Below are 27,697 nucleotides of genomic sequence, written 5' to 3' on the forward strand. Positions count from 1 at the left end.
TTCCATAATTTAACTTCAAAACCGGCACTTTTTTTTTTTTTTTTAAGATTTATTTGTTTGTATTGAGAGGCAGAGTTATAGACAGAGAGGGAGACAGAGGGAGAGGTCTTCCATCCACTGGTTCACTTCCTAAATGGCTGTAATGGCTGGAGCTGGGCCGATCCAAAACTAGGAGCCGGGAGCGTCTTCTGGGTCTACCATGTGTAACCCAGCACTTTGAAATGTACTTGACCATAACCTTCTTCTTTTTTGTATAAGACTTAGGAATACATTAATATTCCATGTGGCTTTTTAGAAATGCTATTTTGGTCACTTAGTTTATAGTTTCAAAATACTAGATTCTCACTTACAAAATTCAGTATTGTGCCTACTTTTATAAGTGTTTGGAAAAAATTAGAGAGAGAGTGGTTTATATTTCAGAATGTTAAGGAAGAGTTGCTAAGATAATGTAAACCAATGAGTAACTTATAATCACTTATTTTTAGTAATAGGAAGACTCAGGTAGTTTCTTTGGCAACAGATTTACTATCCTAATTCTGTTTTGAGTTGGCATTTACAATGAATAATTTGACTTAAGGAGGTAGTCTAAGCTCAAGGAGATAGGCTATATGTGTGTTTTTTTTTTTTTTTTTTGGACAGGCAGAGTGGACAGTGAGAGAGAGAAAGAGACAGAGAGAAAGGTCTTCCTTTACCATTGGTTCACCCTCCAATGGCCGCTGTGGCCTGTGTGCTGTGGCCGGAGTACTGCGCTGATCCGAAGCCAGGAGCCAGGTGCTTTTCCTGGTCTCCCATGTGGGTGCAGGGCCCAAGGACTTGGGCCATCCTCCACTGCACTCCCAGGCCACAGCAGAGAGCTGGACTGGAAGAGGGACAACCGGGACAGAATCTGGCGCCCTGACCGGGACTAGAACCCGGTGTGCCAGTGCCGCAGGCGGAGGATTAGCCTATTTAGCCGTGGTGCCGGCCTATATGTACTTTTATATACTCAAAGTAATCTGTCAGTTTCAAAATGATAGAACTGCATGAGATAGGAAAATTCTGGAACTCTCTCCTCATCTTTTTTATGTGAAAGTTGACTTTCTTGACCATCTTTTTGCTAACAGTTTAGAGTTGATGTTTTCAAAAGAAGTCTGCTCCCTTATGGCTTTTCTTTATCCTTGCCTCCTCTCCTCATTCCATCCCCTTCTGTTGTTCACTATACTCATGCATAGTAGCTATTCTAAGGACAGGTTTACTTGGAAATTAAAAAAAGTCCTTTTTTATAAATGTAGTAAATTCTGTGTGAAAATCCATCTGAATATTTAGGAAATAGATGCTTTCTTCTTATTTGTAACAGATAAATTGGAGGTTCAGGTGCAACCCCATGGGAGTTCACAGAAAAATGTCTGTGGGACTGCATAGCATGAACTTTGGACTTTTGATTGATTGTTTTTCTGTTTTTATTCTGAATTTCTGCTTATTCTTTACATCCTTCGATGTTAAACAGAACAGTAATGTTTAATAAGAACAGAGTGTTTTATAAACAATGTTGTATGACACTGCCTGTTTCAATATTTAACTGTAAAATGTGTCATGCCATGGTTCACGTGGCAAGCATGTCCTTTAACTCTGACTCTGATGAAAGATTCCAGAGTCAAAGAAACCACCATGTGTTTCACTTTTCACTACTCTCTTTGTGGATAGTGATCATGAAACTATTTTTTGAAGTGCTAAGGATTTTGAGGTTTTGTAGTCATGTATCATAATAATAATTAAACTTTGTGGAGTTTTAGAATTTTGAACTGAAAGATTAATCATCTTCTTTAGGGTTTGTAACATAAGCATTTTTACATGAATTCTTGAAAATGGTGATTTGAGTTTTCAAGAACAAAGGTATGGAGTTCACTAATAGTTACATGTAAAAGTTTTAATTTTGTTTTCTAGTGTTTACTGTTAAAGATATTTTTATGTGTTTTTTTTTTTTTGAGAAGGAGAAACAAGCAGAGATCTCCCATCTGAGTTTTATCTTGTCTTTAAAAAATTGAAGGGTCAGATACACACACACACACACACACACACAGAGAAATAAGGAGATCTTCTAGCTGCTAGTTCACTGTCCAGATGGTCAAAATGTCCAGTGCTAGGCCAGGCCAAAGCCAGGAGCCAGGAGCTTCATCTGGGTCCCCCACATGGGTGGTGGGGACCCAAACATCTGGGCCTTCTGTTGCTTCTTTTCCCAGGTCATTAGCAGGAAGCTGGATTGGAAGTGGAGTAGCTGCAACATGAACTGGTGCCCATTTGGGATGTTGGTGTCTTAGGTGGCAGCATTACTTGTTATGGCACAGTGCTGGCCTCTCTGATTATAAGCTCTAGATAAGAAGTAAATAACTGGACTGGCTTATTTACCTTGTGGTATTTCTTGAAATAATGAAAGATTCAATATCCTTGCCAGTCATATTACCAAAATAAAGGGTTGCAAATAATGTATGCCACCAGTTGGAGTTAGGATGGTACTTGATTGGTTCTATTGTCCTTGGTATAGATAAGGTTACACAGAATAAATTAGCAGTACTGGAAAAACAATTCCCTGTCATTGCACTGGAGTTTCTTTTCTTGTACCACCAGATGTCAGTATAACCATAGGACTAGAGAAATACTGCATCCAATAAATGGCTTATGAACATTGTTTTTTGGCTTCATAAAGGAGGGAAAATGTTTGAAATAAACTAGGAATACAGTGCAAAGATTTTACTATAGAATTATATTTACAAATGAAGTGCATAATAGAGAATAGAGTACATGTAGAACTCAAAAAATATAGACAGTTAAAAATTCATATATAATTCAAGTATACTAATAGAATCTATAGGTGATATCTGGGACTCTCAGAAATTGTCAACTTGCTGCTGTAATTAAAAGCTTTGGACAGACTGTGGTTAAACTGTTCCTTACAACTTTACTGACCATGATTTTTTTTAGAATTGCTTTCAAAATCTGACCCTTAAAATGAGAGCATATTTTTTAACTTACACAGAAGTCACTTCACTGTGATTTGCAGTTGGTAGAGAACTTAACTGTTGGAAGTCCTTTCAAAATATTGGTACATTTTTCAGAAGTGTTCAGTAGGATAATTACATGTAAAAATATCCCTTGATTTATTCTTATTTTTAAAGTTTTATTTAAAGATTTATTTATTTACTTGAAAGTCAGAATTACATAGAGAGAGAAGGAAAAGCAGAGAGAGAGGTCTTCTGTCCGATGGTTCACTCCCCAGTTGGCCGCAACAGCTGGAGCTGTGCCAATCCGAAGCCAGGAGCCAGGAGCTTCTTGCAGGTCTCCCATGTGGATGCAGGGGCCCAAGGATTTGGGCCATGTTCCACTGCCTTCCCAGGCCATAGCAGAGAGCTGGTTTGGAAGTGGAGCAACCAGGACTCGAACCGGTGTTCATATGGGATGCCGGCAATACAGGCGGCAGCTTTACCTGCTACGCCACAGCGCCAGCCCCTGATTTATTCTTTAATGAATGCTGTATTAAACAGTAATCATTATTTGCTATCCCTGTTAGATTTTGTACTTATAGGTACTTACAGGTTGCCATAGTTTTCCTAGATGAGAATCTTGTTTTGAGTCCATGCCTTCATGAAGTCTTCGTATGGGGCTTGTCACTGACTGCAGTTAATGTGCTGCATACCACGTGCTTTTTTTATTTGTTTGTTTTATTTTTAAGATTTATTTATTTGAGAGGCAGAATTACAGAGAGAGGAAGAGAGAGAGAGAGAAAAAAAAACCTTCCATTTGCCATTTCACTCCCCAAACGGCCTCAAGGGCCAGAGCTGGGCCAATCCAGAGCCAGGAGCTTCTTTCAGGTCTCTTACATGGGTTCAGGGACCCAAGCAGTTAGGCCATCCTCCACTTCTTTCCCAGGCCATCATCAGGGAGTTGGATCAGAAGTGGAGCAGCTAGGACTTGAACCTGAGCAGAGGCATAACCTACTATGCCACAGCACAGGCCCCTTCACATAGTTTTGACTTGATCCAAAGGTTTGCATTGTTCAGAGGCTCCTCTGAGTTACTCATGATGTGTTTTCTTGGATGTGCCTTCTTTTCACTTTCTTCTTTATCTGGAAACTCAATCTAGGTCTCTTAAGTGACTGGTAGGAACCCAATTACCTGCCATATCTGCCTCCCAGGACAGGAAGCTGGAGTCAGCAGCCACAGCTTGCAATCTAACCCAGGCACTCCATTGTGGGATCCACCTGCTTCTGCATTCTGCATTTAAGCACACCCATTTCTTTTTCTTTTCTTTAAAGCTTTTGTATCATTTAGTTGCAGACTCCCCATTTGCATTTTTTTAGTGTTTTCATTTCAGTGCTGAGATTTCCTGTACCTATCTTGATAATATATACATTAAAAATAAAATCTTGAGTTGGAGGCATTTGGTGCAGTTGTTAAGATGCTGCTTGGGACATGTCAGAGTGTCTACTTCAAGTCCCAGCTCTGCTTCTGATCCAACTTTCTGCTAATGCACACCCTTAGAGGTGGCAGAAGATGGCTGAGATACTTAAGTCCTTGCCACCCATATGGAAGACTCAGATTGAGTTCCAGACTCCTGTCTTCTGCCTGGCAAAGACCCAGCTGTTTTGGGCATTTAGGGGAATGAACCAGTGTATTGAAGATCTCTGTCTCTCTGCCTTTCAAATAAAATGAAAATAGATAAGTAAAAATGTATAAAAGTCTTAGAATATATCTTGCTTAATTAAAAAAATATCATTTCTTGATGATTTTAAGGAGAGGAGTGAATTTTATTTTTTTATTAAAGATTTTATTTATTTGAAAGGTAGAATTACAGACAGTGAGAGGGAGAGACAGAAAGAAAGGCCTTCCATCCACTAGTTCATGTTCCAAATGGCTGCAACAGCCGGAGCTGAGCTGATGCTAAGCCAGGAGCCAGGAGCTTCTTCCAGGTCTCCCATGTGGGTGTAGGGGCCAAGTGCTTGGGCCATCTTCCCTTGCTTTCTGAGTCCACAGAAAGAGATGGATCAGAAGAGGAACAGCCACGACTAGAACTGGTGATTGTTTGGGATACCAGTGCTGTAGGATTAACCTACTGTGCCATAGCACTGGCCCTTATTTTCCTTAATTTTTAAAAACATGTATAATATCTGTTGTCCTGGTTCATTTTATGCTCCTATAATGGTCTTTGACTTAATGATTTTTTTTGACTTTGTTATTTGTGAAACTGTACTTAGAATTTAGAATTTTGAGTCTTCCTTGGGCTAACCATATATATTTCCTTTTTTAAAAAATTTTATTTAAGGTTTATAAACAATGCATTTCATATATACAAATTTAGGAATATTGTGATTCTTCCCACCATACCCTCCCTCCTGTCCAATATTTTCTTATGGTACTCAGCTGTAGGCTAGTGTAAATGTTCTAAACATATTTAAAGTAGGCTAGGCTAAACTATGATATTTGGTAGGTTAAGTGTATTAAATACATTTTCAACATATGATATTTTCAACTTCCAGTGAGTTTATTGGAATATAACCCTATTATTTGTTGAGAGTGTCTGAACCTGAAACTGGATAATTATTTGGCTCCCTTAGACTGGAAAGTCCAAGATTGTGATGCCAGTATCTTGTGAATTGCTGTGTGCCTCATTATCTACATCATAAAAGGTGGAAGAGCAAGAGAGAGCGAGGAGTGGGAGACCCCGAGGAAGTCCTGGCTCCTGGCTTTGGATCGGTGCAGCTCAGGCTATTCTGGCCAATTAGGGAGTGAACCATCGGATGGAAGACACCTCTCTCTCTCTCTTTCTCTGTTTTTCTCTTTCTCTCTTGCCTGTCAAATAAATAAATAAATCTTGGGGTCAGCGCTGTGGTGCAGTTGGTTGAAGTCCTAGCCTGAATCTCTGGCATCCCGTATGGGTGCTGGTTCTAGTCCTGGCTGCTCCTCTTCCAATCCAGCTTTCTGCTCTAGCCTGGGAAAGCAGTGGAAGATGGCCCAAGTCCTTGGGCCCCTGCACCCACATGGGAGACCTGGAAGAAGCTCCTGGCTCCTGGTTTCGAATCGGCACAGATCTGGCCGTTGCGGCCATCTTGGGGGTGAGCCATCAGATGGAAGACCTCTCTCTGTAAATCTGTCTTTCAAATAAATAAAACAAATCTTTAAAAAAATAAATCTTAAAAAAAAAAAGAGAGAGAGTGAGGGTGAGAGATAAAGAGATGACTGAACTCACATTTAGAACAAATTCACTCTCGTGGCCAACACTGTGGTGCAGAGGGTTAACACCCTGGCTTGAAGCGCCGGCATCTCCTGTGGGTGCCGGTTCAAGACCCGGCTGCTGCACTTCCAATCCAGCTCTCTGCTATGGCCTGGGATAGCAGTAGAAGATGGCCCAAGTCCTTGGGCCCGTGCACCTGCGTGGGAGACCCAGAAGAATCTCCTGGCTCCTGGCTTCAGATTGGTGCAGCTCCAGCCGTTGCAGCCAATTTGGGAGTGACTTATTAGATGGAATACCTCTCTCTCTCCTTCTCCTCTCTCTGTGTAACTCTGACTTTCTAATAAATAAATAAATCTTTCCAAAAAAGAAATTTCTAAAAAAAAATTCACTTTCAAAATAACCAACCCACTCCCATAACAACATTAATCCATTCTTGGTGGGCAGAACCCTCATGACCTAATCATTACTTCTTAGGCCCTACCACTCAATACTGTTGCATTGGAGATTAGGTTTAATGCTTGAATATAGGGGACACATTCAAACTCTAACCAGGTGCCTTAGCTAACTTGTTAAATCCAACATCTGGGCCATTTTAGGGCTCAGTTCCTGTTGAGTGCTGTTTGACTACTGTACTGAATAAACATTGTGGCTACTATGTTATAGACTTGAATTCTGTTTTCTTCCTCTGGAAGAATGTTTTGTTCTTTTTGTTAAATAGGCAGATAATTTGCTGGTTTACTACCTCAAATTTGTTTAGGTTTGGTTTTACGGTTTGTTAGAAGTGTTCTGAGGAGAGCTTAAGCTGTTTCCCAAGCTCATCTAAATTGGTGGCACTCAGTTTCCAGTCTCTGCTTTCCTTCCTGATCTTGTCAGGGTTCATTTTAAACTTAGTGCAAGTCTAGAGTAAACCTTACTCTCAGATGTGCACCTTACTTCTAGAGACCTGCTTTTTGGGTATCTTAGCTGAATGCCTTGGGTGTTAACAAGCTATAATATGGGCTCACCACTGATGAGGCTAGAGCTCCAAGGAGTTCTTTGTGCATCAGTGCTGTTTGATTTCTAATTATCTCTGTTCCACACTTAATGTTTTTGCAGTTGTTCTCTAGTATGCTTAGTATTTGCCTAGTACATGACATCCTAGACTTTAACCAAGGATTCTTGTATAACTTCCACACTGAGGCCTCCCCTCTGCATGGTTCTATTCTCTGGAGCCTTACTGAAGAGTTCAACCACCTTAAACTAATCTCTGCCTCTTTAGTGTAATGAACTTCTGTATTCTGCTTGGACTTCTATCTATATTTCATCTGCTTGCAGTGTTTTCCCCCCAGTTTTGGTCTTGCTCAGTACACCATACTCAGGGAATATGCCTAGGCAAAGAGCTGGGCTTGTCATAGGCCTTGCCTCAGACGTTTGCCTCCTCTCAGGAGTCAATTTTCTGTCTGTTGTTTAATGCCCAAATAAATTATATTTAGGTATTTTGTCCATTCTTAAGATTGTGGAGTGATGGCTAATTTCATAACAGTTATGTTTTTCTTAACCAGAAGTGCAATTGTGAAGCCTGGTTGTTTTGGAGAGGGAGTGTAAGCATATTTAATAGATAAAAGAATCCAATGAATCTTTTTATTGATTTAAGTTGTTCTTTTTTTTAACAAAATATAATTTATCACTATTTTCCATGATTAAGTATTCTTTTTTCCCTCATGCTCAGGTTATGGATATTCTTAATTTTTTTCTAGAAATCTTATTATTCAAATTTTGATTCTAATGTATCTGGAATTGAAATTGTATATTATCAGCCGGTGCCGCGGCTCAATAGGCTAATCCTCCGCCTTGCGGCGCCAGCACACCTGGTTCTAGTCCCGGTTGGGGTGCCGGATTCTGTCCCGGTTGCCCCTCTTCCAGGCCAGCTCTCTGCTATGGCCCGGGAGTGCAGTGGAGGATGGCCCAAGTGCTTGGGCCCTGCACCCAATGGGAGACCAGGAAAAGCACCTGGCTCCTGGCTTCGGATCAGCACGATGTGCCGGCCGCAGCTCGCCAGCCGCGGTGGCCATTGGAGGGTGAACCAACGGCAAAAAGGAAGACCTTTCTCTCTGTCTCTCTCTCTCTCACTGTCCACTCTGCCTGTCAAAAAAAAAAATTTGTATATTATATGAGACAGAAGTCAAAATTTATTGATTTTTTCCATACAGATATTCAATTGACCTAACAATGTTTGTTGAGAAAAGGTTGTCTTTCATGACTCAATTCCATTGTCACCTTTGACATAAAAATGACCAGTTTTGGGCGATGGAGTTGGTCTGTTACTAGATTTTCAATTCTGTTTATTTTGGTCTCTTTGTCTGTTCTCTGCCAATACTGTGTTATTTTAATCACTGCAGCTTTGTATAGTTGATCTTAGCCAAAAGGCCGAGAAGCAATGCAGCTTTGTAAATCTTGATACCTGGTAGGATGAGTCCTCTTACTTTATTCTTTTTCTACACAATTATTTTGGCTTTACTTGGTCTTTTGTATTCTCATGTATGTGAATCAGTTTTCCCTTCAACTATAAAAACAACCTCTGCAACACCTTCAGATGTTTTGATTGAGCTGGCATTTAAACTTTCATTATTTTGGTAAGAATTTATATTTCTACAACAGTGAGTCTTCATATGCATAAATACTGTGCATCCTACTATTTATTTTTAGATCAAATGTTTGCGCCCCTGTACCCACATAAGAGACCTGGAAGAAGCTCCTGGCTCCTGGTTTCAGATCAGCTCAGCTTTGGCTATTATGGCCTTTGGGGGGTAAACCAGTGGATGGAAGATCTTTCCCTCTGTCTCTCCCTCTCTCTGTTTGTAATTCTGCCTCTCAAATAAATAAATAAATATTTAACAAAGAGAGATAATGTATAAATGAATGAAAAATAAAGGTTGAAGACAGAATTTTGGTAAATTACCACAAATTTGGAATTGGTAGGAGAGAGAAAAATAAACTAAGGAGAGAAAATGAGTTAAAACTGCAACTACCTGGGACCGATGCTGTAGTGTAGTGGGTAAAGCCGCTGCCTGCAGTGTCAGCCTCCCATATGGACGTGTGTTCGAGACCCAACTGCTTTACTTGCAATCCAGCTCTCTGCTATGGCCTGAGAAAGCAGTAGAGGATGGCCCAACTCCTTGGGCCTCTGTACCCACGTGGGAGACCTGGAAGAAGCTCCTAGCTCCTGGTGGAGCTCCAGCCTTTGCAGCCATTAGGGAGTGAACCAACGGATGGAAGACCTCTCTCTCTCTCTCTAACTCTTTCAAGTAAATAAATAAATCTTTTTTTTTTTAATTTGACAGGCAGAGTTAGACAGTGAGAGAGAGAGACAGAGAGAAAGGTCTTCCTTCTGTTGGTTCACCCCCAAAATGGCCACCACTGCCAGTGCGCTGTGCCGATCTGAAGCCAGGAGCCAGGTGCCTCCTCCTGGTCTCCCATGGGGTGCAGGGCCCAAGCACTTGGGCCATCCTCCACTGCCTTCCTGGGCCACAGCAGAGAGCTGGACTGGAAGAGGAGCAACCGGGACCAGAACCCGGCACCCATATGGGATGCCGGTGCTGCAGGCAGAAGATTAACCAAGTGAGCCACGGCGCTGGCCCCATAAAGTAAATAAATAAATCTTAAAAAAAAAAAAAAAAAAAAAAACCAAAAACAAACCTTAGATAGTGCTTGAGAATTTAAAAAATGTTTTTTAAAAAAACCTGCAACTACTTGATCCTGAGAAGAAAGTTGGTATTATAGAAATATGGGGAATTTAGTGTCAGCGCCAGTAGGAACTTAGTGAGAGACTGAAGGCTAAGAAAAAGGCCTTTGGATTTGATGACTCAGAGGTCACTAGTGATTATCAGTGGAGAAGCTTCAAATGAATTATGGCAGTGCAGCTTATTAGGTAGTAACTAAAAGAGTGATTGTACAGTCCCCATAGGCAGGAATTTTTATCTCATTCATTTTTGTATCTCTAGTACCTACAGCATTGCCTAGTACATAGTAAACACTCACTAGATATTTGTTGAATGATTGAATAATTTGTGGGAAAAATGGAATAATTTAATGTTTACTCAAGAAAAGGCATTTGGGATTGGTGCTGTGGCTTAGCGGGTTAAGCTGCCACTTGCATTATGGGCATCCCATATAGGTGCTGGTTAATGACCTGGCCACTCTACTTCCAATCTAGCTCCCGTGGAAAGCAGTGGAAAGCAGTGGAGGGTGACTCAAGTGCTTGGGCCCCTGCACCCAAGTGGGAGACCTGGAAGAAGCTCCTTGCTACTGGCTTCAGCCTGGCCCTTCCCTTGCCTTACTACCATTTGAGGAGTGAGCCAATGGATGGAAGACCTCTCTATCTCTTCTCTCTCTCTAACTATGCCTTTCAAATAAATAAAATAAATCTTAAGTAAATGAAGGTACCTTTGGAGAAAGTTTAGTGGTATAAAAGAAAGGGAGAAAAATTAGCATGTTGATATTAGCATGGAAGATTTGTTTTATTTTTCAAAAAAGGAAAATCTAAATCAGTTTGCAGGTTGAACAGTAGAGCCCAATAGCAAAGGAATGGTAAGAGAAGTATAAAGAGTAAGCTCAAAGAAAAGGAAGAGGTGTGGAAGTGATGGCGAGGACACAGGTAAAACTGCAAAAAAGAGGAAGCTCCTTCTTTTCAGTTGGGAAGGAAAGGATAAGTAAATCCTATTTCTACACAGAATACATTGTATTGTGGTCCGTGTGTGGTCCATTCCTGTTAACATCGCTGATTGGCTTTTCCTTTGGGAACCTCCAGGTAGAGAGGAGCGTGGCTCCCCTCTCTCCCTTTCCCCTCCCCCCCGCCATGGCCTGTGCTGGTCCACTCATATCAGTGTACTCTTGAGAAGGGGGTGTCACCCGGCAAAAATGTCACTTTGCCTGATGTACTCAAGGCTCCCATTCGGCCAGATACTGTGAACTTCGTTCACACCAACTTGTGCAAAAACAGCAGGTAGTCCTATGCTGTCAGTGAGTTAGCAGGTCACCAGACCACTGCTGAGTCGTGGGGTACTGACAGAGCTGTGGCTCTAATTCCCAGAGCGCGAGGTGGGACCCACCGATCTGGCCAGGGTGCTCTTGGGAATATCTGCTGAGGAGGCTGCATGTTTGCATCAACCAAAACCTGGCGCTGTTGGCATCGGAGAGTGAACACGACTCAAAAGTGATAGGCCATTTACTCTGCCTTGGCTGCGTGGGCCTTGCCAGTACGTGAAGACCCTGTGGTGGAACACTATTCTTTGCCAGGCCAGGAATCACAAGCTCTGAATGGAGAAGGCAGTGCGAGCACTAGCTGTCAGATCTGGCCAGAAGGAGGCCACAGGCAAAAAGCAGCCTGTGGTGGTGAAGAAGGGAAAGAAGCCGAGGCCCATCAGCATCAAGAAGCAGAAGCAGCCTGTGGTGGGAAAAAAGGCTGCTGCCTCCAGGAAGCCAGCCACAGACAAGAAGCCCGCCGACAAGAAAACCGCCCCGAAGAAAAGCCTGCTGTGTAAAGTCTCAGATCTGTTTGTTCCAGAAAGATCAAATCCTTTTGGACCACTTATTTTGAATAAAGGCCCTATCAGAGACAATGAGAACAAAAAATAGTCACTGATTCAATTGAGTGGCATTAGTTTGCTGTCACTGACATGTTTATCATATTTCTATTTAAAAAGCTCTTGAGGCAGAAGCACTATTCTAATTCTCTGATAACGTTCTCCATCCTTCCCGTACTATGCTCCCACTAGTCTCATAGAACTAAAGTACTCACTGTTTATAGATATTTGAGTGGTTGAGTCTGTTCCTGGAAAAGAGTTTTATAGTCTATTTTAGATGTTGGGTTGTTTCTCAACATGCTTTTATATTTGGTTTTCTTGGTAGTATTGAGAAAATGCGTAGAATGGCTGCCTTTTTGGAAGTAAGCTGTTCAGCACAGTTGTAATCTCCCCCATCCCTCAGTTTGAGAACTCCAACTTGTTACATAAAGGCAGTAATGCACTTCTTCTAAAGTAGAGATTTAGGGAATAAATCTAAGCTCTAACTAAACTCTTATAAACCATCTTTTCTCAATTATTGACCACTAATTTATTTTGAAAAAATTAGCAAGAGCTATGAAAATATCATTTATCTGCTCATATACAGGTTTAATTTTTTGCCATTGGGAAATGTTTTCAGTAGAAATCAGGTAACCTTGGCTCCTGCCATCGGATCAGCGCGGTGCGCCGGCCGCAGCGTGCCAGCCACGGCGGCCGTTGGAGGGTGAACCAACAGCAAAAGGAAAACCTTTGTCTCTGTCTCTCTCTCTCACTGTCCACTCTGCCTGTAAAAAAAAAAAAAAAAAAAAAAAGAAAAAAAAAGAAAAAAAAAAGAAATCAGGTAACTTAATGTATTTATGATGTTAAAAGTAAAAACAATTTTTCTGTGGGACTTTAATACTGTATTTAAAACTTAAAGCATTTTGTTTTTTTGCTTCCATTTTTAAAGGTCATCCTAATTCATGGAAAGCAAACTTACTTTTTCTCTAATTGATATGTCATTGCCAGTAACGTGATAATCAGCAGTCACTGATTTAAATGTTTAAGTTGGGTATGAAACAGATTTTCTTTTCTATCATGACCTCCACCAAAAATTAGATTGACCATAGGAAATTAATTTTGCTTGGGGCGGCCAGTGCTATGTCCTACTGGGTAAAGCCACTGCCTGAAATGCCAGCATCACATATGGGCGCCAGTTCAAGTCCCGGTGCTCCACTTCCAGTCCAGCTCTCTGCTATGCCTGGGAAAGCAGTAGAAGGTGGCCCAAGTCTTTGGGCCCTTGTGCCTTTTTGGGAGACCCGGAGGAAGCTCCTGGTTCTTGGCTTCAGATTGGCCCAGCTCTGGCTGTTGGCGGCCATTTGGGGAATGAACCAGCAGATGGAAGACCCCTCTCTCTGCTCTACCTCTCTGTAACTCTAACTTTCAAATAAATAAATAAATCTTTTTAAAAAATTAATTTTGCTTAAAATATTATTTCTTTGACAAAGTGCTCTTGACTATTAACTTAGAAATAAAAAATAAGTTATATTAAACTTCTGCCTTAGTGGCACTCTCACAGCCGTTCATTATTTACATTTCTGAAACTCCCCAGGGTAAGAGACTTCTGAGAGTCCTTATGGGGAAATAAGCACTGTTCTAAACTCAGTATATAAAACTAATAGACTGTTGTTGGCATGTTACTCATTTTTAATGAGTACACTTACCCTTTTTTGTCATACACTTTTAAGGATTTTACCGTCCCCTTTGTTTCATCTATATTAACATTTTTAAGTATGACCCATCATGCAAATGTCTAGTGCCTTTCTAATTTTGTGGCTGAATTTTCTTGATTTCCATATCCTGCCTCCTAGTCTAGTCAGAGGAATCGAATAACGAAATACTTGAAATAAAAGAAAAAATTTGTTTTTTAAACCTTCTTTCTTACACCCAAGAACGTGAAGCTAGACTTTCTTATGCATGTCTCGGCCCTCTATCTTACAGGAACTATTTCTCCAAACTTAGAATTTAAAAAAAAAAAAAGATTTATTTATTTGTTTGAAAGGCAGAATTACAGAGAGGCAGAGAGAGAGAGAGAAAGAGGGAGAGATCTTTTATCTGCTGGTTCACTCCCCAAATGGCTGCAGCAGGCAGAGCTGGACTGATCTGAAGCCGGGGATTAGGGGCTTCTTCTGGGTCCCCCACACGGTTGCAGGGGCCCAAGAAGAGAGCTGGATTGGAAGTAAAGCAGCCAGGTCTAGAACCAGTGCCATTTGGGATGCCAGCACTGCAGGCGGTGGCTTTATCCGCTATGCCACAGCACCAGCCCCCAAACTTAGAAATTTTTTAAAAAAAAAAAAGATTATTTATTTGAGAGGCAGAGTTACAGAGAGGCAGAGAAAGTGAGAAAATCTTCCATCTGCTGGTTCACTCCCCAAATGGCCACAACAGCTGGGGCTGCGCCGATCTGAAGACAGGAGCCTAGAGCTTCTTGTGGGTCTCCCATGTGGGTGGGGGGCCCAGGGACCCGGACCATCCTCCACTGCTTTCCCAGGCCATAGCAGAAAGCTGAATGGGAAGTGGAGCAGTCAGAACTTGAACCGGTGCCCATATGGGATGCCGACATTGCAGGCGGCAGCTGTACCTGCTATGCCACCACACCGGCCCTGCAAGTTTTAATGTATAAGTTAGGTTCTTTAAGAGATTTGCAACAACTATTAAAATAGAACAGTTATAATAATATTCAGTAATGAAATTCGCTGTTATCAATAAGGATTACTTAAAAACAAGCACTGTGATACCCTGCCAGTTGATCTGATAACCTTGGCTACTAAGTGACTAATGGGCAGGTAGTATACACGTTTACAGGGTAGGTAGAGTAGGTAGGTGGGACAAAGGGTTGATTTGTGTCCTAGGCAGGACAGAGCAGGACAATGTGAGGTTTCATTATGTTACTCAGCACACCTAGCAGCTTAAAACTTACAAATTCTTAATTTTCTTTTTGAATTTTCCATTTCATATTTTGGGCCACTGTTGATCGTGGGTAACTGAAACCATGGAGATCACAACCCCAGATGAGGGGAGGACTGGAAAAAGTTCTTGTAAAAATGGAATTAAAAGATTACTTTACTTTAGTGTAAAAGTGTTTTGAGATCCATGCGTAGTTTTTTCATAATATATGGTTTCCATGAACTTTTTTGAAGAACTTTCATATATACAATGTATGAAAATATATGTAATATATACAATTTGATATATACAATTTTTTTGCACCAAAGCAAACTTACTTTTGAGTTGCACTTTTTTACAAACTATTTGCTAAAATTTATTGTATTTATTAGATAGGCAAAGATACTGAGAGAGAGCAAGGGAGAGACATAGAGAGAGGTCTTCCATATGCTGGTTCACTCCCCATATGGCTGCAACAGCCAGGGCTGGGCGAAGCTGAAGCCAGGAGCTGGGAGCTTCCTCTGGATCTCCCACATGGGTGGCAAGGGCCTATGGATTTGGGCCATTCTCTGCTGCTTTCCCAGGCACATTAGCAGGGAGTTGGATTGGAAGTGGAACAGCTGGGACTCGAATGGTGCCCTTACGAGATTCAGTAGTTGCAGGCATGACGCCTCAATGCCAATATTAGAGGTTTATCTGCATAGGAGGAAACATAACACATGTAGGGTTCAGTACTATTTGCAGTTTCAGGCATTCACTGAGAATGTATCTGCCACAGATGGGAGAACTACATTAAAAAGTACAGACATGCAAACAAAACATTGTCAAAAAGGCATATTATGAATGTTGTATGTGTGAGGCTATTAAAAGCCCTTTACAAACTTTTTGAAGCATCCTCATATATGGCTGTTTTCTGATTTTCAGTTTTTCATTAACTCTGCTTCAACACCAGCAGAATTACTGACTCATAGTAAAATTTTATTGTAGACATATATTGGAAAGTTTAGCTACACCTCCTTGTGTCAACTTGATAACGTGTTCTCTAAATACATTGCACCTATATTCTGTTTTTATACTCACAAAGTAAGATTTATAAACTTAAACGTATATAGTATTAGACTAACTATATCTTGTTGTAATGTTAAATTATGTATGTAAAAGAAAATAGAATAATTTGGTGAAATTATTCAAGGAAGCACATGTCTCTCTGTCTCTCTCACTGTCTAACTCTGCCTGTCCAAAAAATAAAAAATAAAATAAAAAAAAGGAATCACATGAATATTGGGTGTTTGTGTCTATAGACTTGCAAACTATTCTTTCAAAGGACTTCATTCAGCAGCAATTTGGGAGTCCTTGGTTTCAATTATTATAGTAAAGTAATATACATTTTTTAAAAACAATACTCTTTAGTTTCCCTTTAGTTCTCTTTTAGTTTAAGCAAGAAGATTTTATTCTGTTTTCATTGGTAGATATAAGGACATAATTTTAACAGTGATTGTTGGAGCTGACGCTGTGACCTAGCGGGTAAAGCTGCCTGCCACTTGCATCTTACATGGGCACTGATTTGAGGCCTGGCTGCCACTTCTGATCCAGCTCCCTGCTAATGTGCCTGGGAAAGCAGTGGATGGTAGTCCAAGTGCTTGGGCCCCTGCACCCATGTGGGAGACCCGGAAGAAGCTCCTGGCTCCTGGCTTTGGATGCACCCAGCTCTAGCTGTGGTGGCCGTTTGGGGTGTGAATAAGCAGTTGGAAGACCTGTCTCTCTCTTTCTCTCTGACTTTGCCTCTTCTTCTCTGTAACTCTGCCTTTCAAATAAATAAATCTTAAAAAAAAAAAAAAAGGTCAAAATGTATGGGAGTTCTGGAAGACAGTCTAAGGTCCACAGCAATTAATCAAATACACCACTCAACAAAAAGCTGTGTTCACAGTGATAGCAATTCCCATAGCATTAAAAAAAAAGTTTGTTGTTTGTGATGGTAAAAATATCTAAGATGCAGGGCTTGCATTTTTGCTTTGTCAGTGACTCATGTCACTTGTGATCAAATGGTAATGATAGCAACCAAAAGTCCCTTTCTCCAACCTATTATTGTTTCTTCTTAACCGTTCATCCTATCCCTCTCCAAATTGCATCTTAACAAACTAGAACCACAGGGTCTCCATCATCAGAGAGAATAAATGTTTGTTTCCTGTTTCCATTTCCTCTGTGTCTTTTACCATATTGTTGAAAATAATTTTATATGTGGACAGAAAGGATTCGGTTTATGTTAATGGATCTAGGCTAAGACAGTTGTGATAAATGTTTCAGAATGGTCAGAGCATCATGAGTTCTGAGTTGAATAAGTGATGAGACTATCACCAGGTGTCCCGGCCTACAAACATGCCTTTCTGCTGACAGTAATTTTTCTGACTGCTGTATTGCAGCTGTTGAAAATGGACAGATAGATGTTTTAAGGCTGCTGCTTCGACATGGAGCAAATGTTAATGGATCCCATTCTATGTGTGGATGGAACTCCTTGCATCAGGCTTCTTTTCAGGTAACCTCTGAATTTATTATTTCATTTCCATGTAAATTGTGTGTTTTACCCTTTTAAAATGACAGTTCTATACAGTTTTTGCTTCCCACTTGCTTGTAATTTATGATGGTTAGTGCAGTACCAAAAAGGCAGTCTAAATGCTAATGATCATTCTGAATAAGCTAACTGCTGTAGTAGCTGTAGTAGCTTTGGGCTATAGGGATTATCTGAATTCTCAAATGTTGATAGCATAGTTTAGAGATCATCGTAACATGTAGGATGTAAATTGACAAAGAGCAATGTCTTATTTTATTTATAGCAGTGTGTTTAGAAATTGTGTTAGCTCCTTAGTCCTTGGGTTAACAAGCTAATTTTGCAGGATTTTATAAGGATTATAATTCCTAGAGAGCAGTGTTTCATCTGTTTACATTTAGTGGGCTAGCTGGAGGTGTAGGATAATCTATTTGGCCCTTTCCTTCCCAACCAATCTGACAATGTATGGTTTTATTTTGTTTTTCTTTTTCTAGTTTACCTTTAATGTAAGGTCAAAAAAGAAAAAAATAAAGCATATTACGAAAAAAGATACCTTCTATTTTCTTTGTTTTCTCTTATTTAAAATATGAATCTGTGCCTTAGGGAAATGCTGAAATCATAAAATTGCTTCTTAAAAAAGGAGCAAACAAGGAATGCCAGGATGACTTTGGAATCACACCTTTGTTTGTGGCTGCTCAGTATGGCAAGCTAGAAAGCTTGAGCATACTTATTTCATCGGGTAAGATTAATCCATTATCCTTTGTACTGTTAAGATCATGAATATTAACCTGTATCTTCCTAGGGAAGAATAATTTTTAAATATGCTTGTGACATTTATGGTTTTTGTAAATAAGAGTAAACACAAGTTGATTCATGAGCCTGGTTATTAAGTGTGTATTACTAACAGTTCAATGCCTAGCTAGTAAGGTATCTGAGTAGGAATGTACAATCTATCACTAAGGGAAGTTGGCAATTTGAATGAAGTAAGTGCTTTCCTGTAGGAACCTGAGGAGTTCCAACTTTCTAGGGTACACGACTATTTTAAGCTAAATTAATTTATTAGATGGTTATTTATTTTGATAGCTATGTGACTATTTAAATGGATTTATTTCAAAGCATGTTTACACTTAATTTTGTTTCAATGGCAACATAAGCCAGATATACATTTCTCAGTGATAACCTAACTGCATATTCTGCACTTCCTGAGAAGATGGTGTTGAGGTGGCATTCTTACTCTGTAATAATGTCTCTATGAACGGAAAGATTTATCATACAAGGGCTTTTAAATTCCTTCCCCACACTGTGTCCTCTCACAGTACTAACCTGAGAAAGCATGTATAGTGAAGAGCAGGGAAGTGACATCTGTATTTGCTGACAGGCAATGTTTTTCAGTACCTGGGCTTTTTTTTATAAACTGCTCCCAGATAGGAAAGACAAAGTTTACTTGAACATCAGGGTCCATGTTTTCTTACTTCTGCTTTCTCTTTACCAACCTTCAGATACCTAACATGAAGTAGAGGGTAAAAGAAACAAATACTTATTAAATACTACCTTTTTTAAAAAAAATTTTATTTATTTATTTGAAAGTCAGAGAGAGAGAGAGATTGAGGGAGAGACAGAGAGAGCGAGAGCGAGAGAGAGAGAGAGCGAGTGAGCTTCCATCTACTGGTCCGCTCCCCAAATGGCTGCAATGGCCAGAGCTGGGCTTATCTAAAGCTGGGAGCCAGGAGCTTCTTCAGGGTCCCCCACAGGGGTGCAGGGGCCCATCTACTTGGGACATCCTCCTCTGCTTTTCCAGGTGCGTTAGCAGGGAGATGGATGGAAATGGAGCAACTGGGATGGAACTGTTGCCCATGTGGGATGCTGGCACCACAGACGGTGGCTTTGCCTGCTACGCCACAGTGGCAGCCCCTAAGTGCCATCTTAAAAAGTGCAGCTAGTTAAGCCATGGCCTGCAGTCACATATGGGTGCCCATTCAAATCCTAACTTCTCCACTTCTGATCCATTTCCTTGCTAATGCCCTGGGAAAGCAGTGGAGGAGGCCCAAGTTACTTGGCCCCCTGCACCCACATGGGAGACCCAGAGGAATCTCCTGGCTCCCAGCTTCTGATGGGCTTAACTCTGGCTGTCATGGCCATATGTGAGTGAACCAGTGGATGGAGCATCTTTCTATTTCTGTCTCTCCTTCTCTCTCTCTGTAACTCTGCCTTTCAAATAAATTTTTTTTAAAAAGGCTTTTTTTTTTTGTCAATAATGAGTGTGCAAATCTTAGAGTTAAGAGGAATCTTTAAAAATCATTTCTTCAAATACGTTATTTTTTAGATTAAGAATCCCAGACCCGAAGTGCTAAAGTGCCAGAAGTGTTGCTGCTATTTCCTGGCATAATTAGGACTTGGACCAGGCCTTCTGACTTCTGATCTTCCTTCATCTGCCATTTAATACCTTCTGAGGACTGTCCTAATTCAGTTAATGACTTTCAGTCCTATGTGTTGTTCCAATTATTAGCATTTAACTAATGTTAGAATAAAGTAGGCTAACCTGCACCTTATTGGCTGTCTCTTTGTGCCAGCCCTGTCTCCTGTCACCTGGAGCTCCAGATACTTGTTGTGTTTTGTTCTTTGTTAAATTTTGTCTTTTCTCTAAATAGCAACTTGAAAGGTACGTAGGTATGTTTGTATTGTAAACCTTATATGCTTGTAACTCCTTAAAATGAGTCTTCTTTTAGTGAGTTGTCATGTTGTTTGACTTCTCCGCTTGTGGTCTTAAGGAACTGGTTTCTTATTTTTTATTTTTTGAAATTGTCACTCAATGTGAAACATTTATTTAAGAAGAAAGTTAAGTAAATTTCTTTCTTGACTTAGTCTTTTCTCATTAATGGTGTTCACTTCTTTTTGAAGCTAATAGCAAGTCCTCATATAAGTCAAGAAAATTTTAGCTGTCTAGCATGTTTGGAATTTCTTAAGATTCTATGAAACTCTTGGTGTACTTATGGAATATCCATTTAAATAAAGACAGTTTCTTCTCCTTGATAATGATTTTCCATTGAGATGTATGAAGGTACTTCATAAAGTTTGTGGAAAACGTATATTATGAAAAAATATGCATGAATTTCACAATTTTTTAAAAGATTTATTTATTTATTTGAAAGTCCAAGTTACACAGAGAGGAGAGGCAGAGAGAGGTCTTCCATCCGATGGTTCACTCCCCAGATGGCCGCAACGGCCGGAGCTGCGCTGATCCGAAGCCAGGAGCCAGGAGCTTCTTCCAGGTCTTCCACACAGGTGCAGGGGCCAAAGGACCTGGGCCATCTTCTACTGCTTTCCCAGGCCATAACAGAGAGCTGGATGGGAAGAGGAGCAGCTGGGACTAGAACCGGCACCCATATGGGATGCTGGTGCTTCAGGCCAGGGTATTAACCCACTGTGCCACAGCACCGGCTCCTCACAATTTTTTTTACCAAAATAAACTTACCTTTTAATTCCATTTTTCATGAATTTTTTGAAGTACCCTCATATTCCAGAAATTTAAAATTTATTCTGGTCATATAATAAGTGCCATAATTAGCATATTTAATACATTTTTGCCAATGAGAAAAATCTAAGAAATTCTGCTGTTTTCAAAACTTTTATAAAAATCAAGGTCATTTTCAGCTTTTCAAATCTTTATACACTATCATCTAAATACTTAGATTTGTGGAGTTAAGAAGATCTCATAAAGCTATTAAAATACCTTTTTCCTTTATTGTAGGGTTTGTTTGTCATGCAGTGGTAATGAAGGAAGAGATATAATAAAGACAATATGCTACTTTTAAGGCATAGTCCCTATGTATGTTACATCTAATGATATTTTTTTTTCATAAATCTTAGCCTAAATTGATGAGTGACAACTATGGGACATATCTTAGACTTTAGAAATTTTTTTTTATTATCAGAAATGTTTTCCATATTTGCTGGTTTGTGGTTTTCCTTTTAAAACACCTACTTTTTAGACCCATAAAGGAGGAAGGATCAGATTGGAATGAATGTTCATTAAACAGTGTTTTCATTTTAGCTCAAAAATGAATTCTAAAATATGAATCACTTGTTTTTCTGCTGATATAAAAGCAAAAACCATTTAAATTATTACAAAGAAGTTAGCAAAAAAAGTATATTTACACAGCAACATCTACTGAGGAGAAAAAGCTATTGTACTGTGAAATGCTTTTTTAGCAGTTGCTTTGAAATTTATATATTTTTTTGACATAAATGAGAAGTATCTATTAAATGTTTTAATCTTATTAGGTGCAAATGTCAATTGCCAGGCCCTGGACAAAGCTACTCCCTTGTTCATTGCTGCTCAGGAGGGTCACACAAAATGTGTGGAGCTTTTGCTGTCCAGTGGGGCAGATCCTGATCTTTACTGTAATGAGGACAACTGGCAGTTACCTATTCATGCAGCTGCACAAATGGGCCATACAAAGTAAGTGTTAAAAACAGAAAATAGGGGTAGCCTTCTAGTCCAGTAGTTAAGATGCTGATTAGTATGCCTGCCTCCTGTACTGGGGTATGTGGGTTCTGTTCCTGGCTCTGGCTCCTCATTCCAGCTTCCTGCTAATGCATACCCTTGCAGGCATCATTGGTGGGTCAAGTAGTTGGGTTGCTGCCACTCTTAGCTTCTGCCCCCATTAGATGTCGAGGACATTTGGGGAGTTAACAAGTAGATGGGAGTGCTTTATATCTGCTCTTTGCCTCTCAAGTAAAGAAATAATACTTTAAAACCAGAAAATTAAAAACGCTTAAGGAATTAAAAGCTTAAGGAATAAATCTGGTCCAGACATATTATCTACAGATAAAATCCTTGGTATTTTTTCCTACAATTTTTCGGGTGACTAGATCTACCCCATTCTGTCTCCTAAACTTTCCTGGTGTAAGGCAGTAAGAGTAGAGAAGGGTAAACTCAAGTGCTTTCTCAGAGTGTGGAGTCTTCCCTCTGATATCTTCCTTTCTGACTGTTCTCCTCCTCCTTTTCCTCCTTCTCCCCTGTTATCCAAGGCTTCTTCAACTAGCAATCTGATGGCATTAGTCACATTACCTCCCAGATTCCAGAAAGTTTGTGACCCCTGTTGGGGTGAATAGTCCTCTCCATCTTAAACCTTTTGGTTGCATTTTTCTTTCTTCTTACGTCTAATTCAGTACTTTTCCATGGTTCTGTTACTCTTAATTTGTAGCCAAAAGTTCCTGTAAAATGATTGGCATTTTCTGGAGACACAGTAAATTGAGGTTCTAGGAACTTTAGAAGGCAATAACCTGGTTATACTTAATTTTTTTGTTGTTTGTTTATTTGACAGGTAGAGTTATAGACAGTGAGAGAGAGAGACAAAGAGAAAGGTCTTCCTCCCATTGGTTCACTCCCCAAATGGCCGCCGCAGCCGGTGCTGTGCCGATCCAAAGCCAGGAGCCAGGTGTTTCTTCCTGGTCTCCCATGTGGGTGCAGGAGCCCAAGCATTTGGGCCATCCTCCACTGCCTTCCCAGGCCACAGCAGAGAGCTGGACTGGAAGAGGAACAACCAGGACTAGAACTCGGCGCCCATATGGGATGCTGGCGCCGCAGGCGGAGGATTAACCGAGTGAGCCATGGTACCGACCCCCTGGTTATACTTAAGAGAATATGGCCACCTGTCATAAATTGGCACTGAACAGTTTTTTAAAATGTATATTTAAAATCTTTAGTTATGGTGCTGGCATTGTGGTGCAGTGGGTAAAGCTACCACCTGTGACACTGGCATCTAGTATGGGTGCCCTCATCCCATATAGGTGCCAGTTCGAGTCCTGGCTGCTCTACATCCAATCCAGTTCCCAGCTAATGGCCTGGGAAAAGCAGCAGAGGATGGCCCAAGTGCCTGGGTCTCTACCACCCATGTGGGAGACCCAGATTAAGCTTCTGGCTTCCGGTTTCAGCCTGGCCCAGCCCTGGCCGTTGTCCCTACCTGGGGAGTGAAGCAGTGGATGGAAGATTTGACTCTCCCTCTCTGTAATGCTGATTTTTTTTTCCTCAGAAAGAGGAATACTTAATACATAGGTAATACATGGTATACCTTACATACTTAATCCCTAAAGTTTTATTTTAGTTTTAAAGTGCTAAATAGTGCTTTTTCCAGCTCACTGCTGGAGGTAAGTTTACAGATAATCTAATAACTTATATTTTAATGATTTTCTGTAGAAGTTCTTCTTTCCTGCAACCAGCTTTGTATTTTAATAAGCTCATATTCTTTCGAGAAAATAAAATTTTTTAGTAGAAATCTATTTTGTTCCTGATGGAAATATTATTCTCCATTTCACGTCACTCACCATCTTTAAAAGTTCTTATTAATTGGGAAAATAAAGCTAGTTGTTACTTTAAGAAGGAAAAATTTTTTAAAGGATTTTTAAAAACTTATTTGAAAGAGTTACAGAGAGAGGAAGGACAGAGAAAGAGAGGGAGATCTTCCATCTGCTGGTTCACTCTCCAGGTGGCTTCAACTGCCAGGGTTGGGCCAGGCTGAAGCCAGAAGCCAGGAATTTCTTCCAGATCTCCCATGTGGGTGGCAGGGGGCCATTTTCCACTGATTTCCCAGGCCATTAATAGGGAGCTGGTTCGGACGTAGAGCAACTGGGACTCGAATCAGTGCCCATATGGGATTCTGGCATCACAGGTGGCAGCTTTAACTGCTGTGTCAAAACTCTGGCCTTAGGAAAACTTTTTTTTTTTTTTTTTTTTTTTTTTTTTAAACAGGCAGAGTGGACAGTGAGAGAGAGAGACAGAGAGAAAGGTCTTCCTTTGCCGTTGGTTCACCCTCCAATGGCTGCCGCAGCCGGCGCACCGTGCTGATCCGATGGCAGGAGCCAGGTGCTTCTTCTGGTCTCCCATTGGGTGCAGGGCCCAAGCACTTGGGCCATCCTCCACTGCACTCCCTGGCCACAGCAGAGAGCTGGCCTGGAAGAGGGGCAACCGGGACAGAATCCGGCACCCTGACCGGGACTAGAACCCGGTGTGCCAGCGCCGCTTGGTGGAGGATTAGCCTATTGAGCCACGGCGCTGGCCAGGAAAACATTTTTGAGACTAGATTTAAATTATTTATTAGATCCTGAAATATTTACCATAAAATTTAAAGTTTGGAGAGTAAAGTAGTGGCGATAAGGTAAATAATTAGTAAAATAATAAAAAAGGGATGCCAGTATTATGGTGCCACAGGTGAAGCCACCATCTATAATGCTGGTATTTCCATATCAGAGTGCTGGTTCAAGTCCTGGCAGCTCTGCTTCCAATCCACCTTCCTACTAATGCATCCAGGAAGGCAGCAGAAGGTAGCCCTAATACTTGGACACCTGCCACCCGTGTGGGAGACCAGGATGGACTTCCTGGCTCCTGGCTTAGGGCTGATCCAATTCTGGCCATTGGCAGCCATTTGGAGAGTGAACCAGTGCGTGGAGGATTGATCTCTCCCTCTCTTCTTTCCTCTCTCTGTAGCCCTGCCTTTCAAAACACAGAAAAGCAAGACAAATGAAAAAACCTTGGTTAAACCAGTCAGTGGGTGATTATTAAAATATGTGTTGTGGAAATGTTGCCAATTCTCATATGAGCATATAAAAACATTAAACCCGCTTTTTGCATATTTGTAGAATCTTGGACTTGTTAATACCACTTACTAACCGCATCTGTGACACTGGACCAGACAAAGTGAGCCCTGTTTACTCAGCAGTGTTTGGAGGACATGAAGAGTGTCTTGAACTACTACTCCAGAATGGCTATAGCCCAGATGCCCAGATGTGCCTGGTGTTTGGATTCAGTTCTCCCATGTGCATGGCTTTCCAAAAGGAGTATGTATATTTGCCAAATTTCAGATTTTTTCTTTATGGAGTTTTATTTCCAAGTTTTTTTCGTGTTTAAGCTTACTATCTCTGTCAATGCTAAACTAACAGCAAAAATCCTCCATGTGTATATCTTGCTAATTCAAGCTATAGCAAAAATGAAATGAAAAGTCAGGTTGTTTTCTTCTTTGGATCTGGATTACAATTTTAGTATAGTAATTTTAGGGAACACATTCAGTGTGTTAAAGTAAATGCAGAAATTCTCTGATATCTTTAGTCTTTAAAATAATTCAAGATTTTTTATCAAGTAAGGCTGTGAATGTTCCAGGTAATTTATCATTTGAAATTTGTATTTATAAAACTTGTTATGAGCTTAAAAATTAAACTTTAGTTTTATGGATATTAACTACATTTTAAATGTATTTGGTACATTTCTTGAGATCAATGAGAATTAAGTTTGAGAATGTTTATCCTATACATATATATATATATATATAAAAGTATATGTTTTACTAATCTGCTATGATTCTATGAAGTAGAGTAAAGGAATAATTACTGTTGTTTCATTTGCTTCTGGCAGATAACTTGTCTATAAAAAGATTAAAAAATAGAACAGAGTTATAAGTAAAAAATGCCATATTAAGTAGTATCTGTGGCCCATTGTTGTGATTTAGTTTAAATATCTGTTGAAAGTTTGCTCAGTTTTTTAGCTTTATTTGTCTCTTAAATATTTCGCTATGTAAAATAATCATTGATTTTATTTGTTTTGAACTTCCAAATATACATTTTAATTTGAATATTTGGGATTTTGGTTTATCTGAGTATCTGAAACTGTTTGTATAACTTTTATGGTTTCCTGGAATTTTATTATATACTCCCTCAAGTTTTCTCTCTCTGAGTAGAGGAGTACTAATTTCTTTAATATGCCCTCAGTAAGGCTGCTTTGATAACTTTAGTTGTTCAGTTGTTTTCTCTATACACGTTCAATACAGAATTAAACATTTTTTGTTAGATGAGAGCTTAACAGTTTTAGATAATGTATATCTGTGTGTGTGTGTGTGTCCCCATCCAATATAATGGTAATCGTTTTTGGCCTTCATCTAATTTTGTGGAGGAATGCTGCTTTTGTCCTTCTGGTCATAGCGGCTGCTCATCATTTCTGAAGCACAGCTTGAGTTAAACCACACAATACAATACCCTTGTTAACGCTGAAACACCTTAAAATTAATGGGAGCCGCTCTTTCCCCTGGCGCCTCTGAGGCGGTCAGCTGCTTCAAAATGAAGCTGAATATCTCCTTCCCAGCCACTGGCTGCCAGAAACTCATCGAAGTGGACGATGAACGTAAACTTCGTACTTTCTATGAGAAGCATATGGCCACAGAAATTGCTGCCGACGCTCTGGGTGAAGAATGGAAGGGTTATGTGGTCCGGATCAGTGGTGGGAATGATAAACAAGGTTTTCCCATGAAGCAAGGTGTCTTGACCCATGGGCGGGTCCGCCTGCTGCTGAGTAAGGGGCATTCCTGTTACAGACCAAGGAGAACTGGAGAAAGAAAGCGCAAATCAGTTTGGGGCTGCATTGTCGATGCCAATTTGAGTGTTCTGAACTTGGTTATTGTAAAAAAAGGAGAGAAAGATATTCCTGGATTGACTGATACCACGGTGCCTCGTCGCCTGGGTCCTAAAAGAGCCAGCAGAATTTGTAAACTTTTCAATCTTTCTAAAGAAGATGATGTACGCCAGTATGTTGTAAGAAAGCCCTTAAACAAAGAAGGTAAGAAACCTAGGACCAAAGCACCCAAGATTCAGCGTCTGGTTACTCCACGTGTCCTGCAACACAAACGCCGGCGAATTGCTCTGAAGAAACAGCGTACTAAGAACAAGGAGGAGGCTGCAGAATATGCTAAACTCTTGGCCAAGAGAATGAAGGAGGCCAAAGAAAAACGCCAGGAACAGATTGCCAAGAGACGTAGGCTGTCTTCTCTGAGAGCGTCCACTTCTAAATCTGAGTCCAGTCAAAAATAAGGTTTAATAACAATAAATAAGATCTCAAAAAAAAAAAAAATTAATGGGAGCCTTTGAGAATTGGGCAGTATGCTTTATACCATAGATTCAGATAAATGAATTTTGGTGAGAAAGATCTTAAATAGTCTTTTGGGTTTTCCAAGATTGATTGAAATACATTGAAAGGGGGTAAGCACTGTGGTGTAGCAGATTAAGCTGCCATCTGCAGTGCCAACATCCCATATGGGCACTGGTTCAAGTCCCAGCTGCTCCACTTTTTTTTTTTTTTAAGCTTTAATCCTCTGCGCCACAGCACTGGCCCCCAATTTTTTTTTTTTTTTTTTTTTTTTTTTTATTTGACAGAGTTAGACAGTGAGAGAGAGACAGAGAGAAAGGTCTTCCTTCCGTTGATTCACTCCCCAAATGGCTGCTACGGCTGGAGCTACGCTGATCCGAAGCCAGGAGCCAGGTGCTTTTCCTGGTCTCCCATGCGGATGCAGGGGCCCAAGGACTTGGGCCATCCTCCACTGCCCTCCCAGGCCACAGCAGAGAGCTGGATCAGAAGAGGAGCAACCAGGACTAGAACCCGGTGCCCATATGAGATCGGCGCCACAGGTGGAGGATTAACTAAGTGAGCCACGGCGCCACCCCC

General features: G+C 40.5%; 1 protein-coding gene and 1 pseudogene across 11 annotated transcripts in view; both read left to right on the forward strand.

The window, feature by feature from the left end:
• Window positions 1–27,697, forward strand: part of ASB3 (ankyrin repeat and SOCS box containing 3) — a 192,647-nt gene that overhangs the window by 131,347 nt on the left and 33,603 nt on the right. For all 10 annotated transcript variants that reach the window (XR_016228219.1, XR_016228215.1, XR_016228221.1 and 7 more), the window contains 4 exon segments: window positions 17,090–17,202; window positions 17,818–17,953; window positions 21,496–21,673; window positions 24,853–25,050. Coding sequence is in view for 6 of the 10 variants with exons in the window: in XM_051829002.3 (XP_051684962.1) it covers window positions 17,090–17,202; window positions 17,818–17,953; window positions 21,496–21,673; window positions 24,853–25,050 (625 nt within the window). In the remaining 4 variants the exon portion in view is untranslated.
• Window positions 26,183–27,312, forward strand: LOC100348810 (small ribosomal subunit protein eS6 pseudogene; annotated as a pseudogene). Its single transcript, XR_016230362.1, has one exon. The product of XR_016230362.1 is annotated as a small ribosomal subunit protein eS6 pseudogene (transcript).

The sequence above is a fragment of the Oryctolagus cuniculus genome, chromosome 2, assembly GCF_051225735.1.
Source record: "Oryctolagus cuniculus isolate XC-2025 breed Fujian yellow rabbit chromosome 2, ASM5122573v1, whole genome shotgun sequence".
In the NCBI taxonomy this organism is placed as follows: domain Eukaryota; kingdom Metazoa; phylum Chordata; class Mammalia; order Lagomorpha; family Leporidae; genus Oryctolagus; species Oryctolagus cuniculus.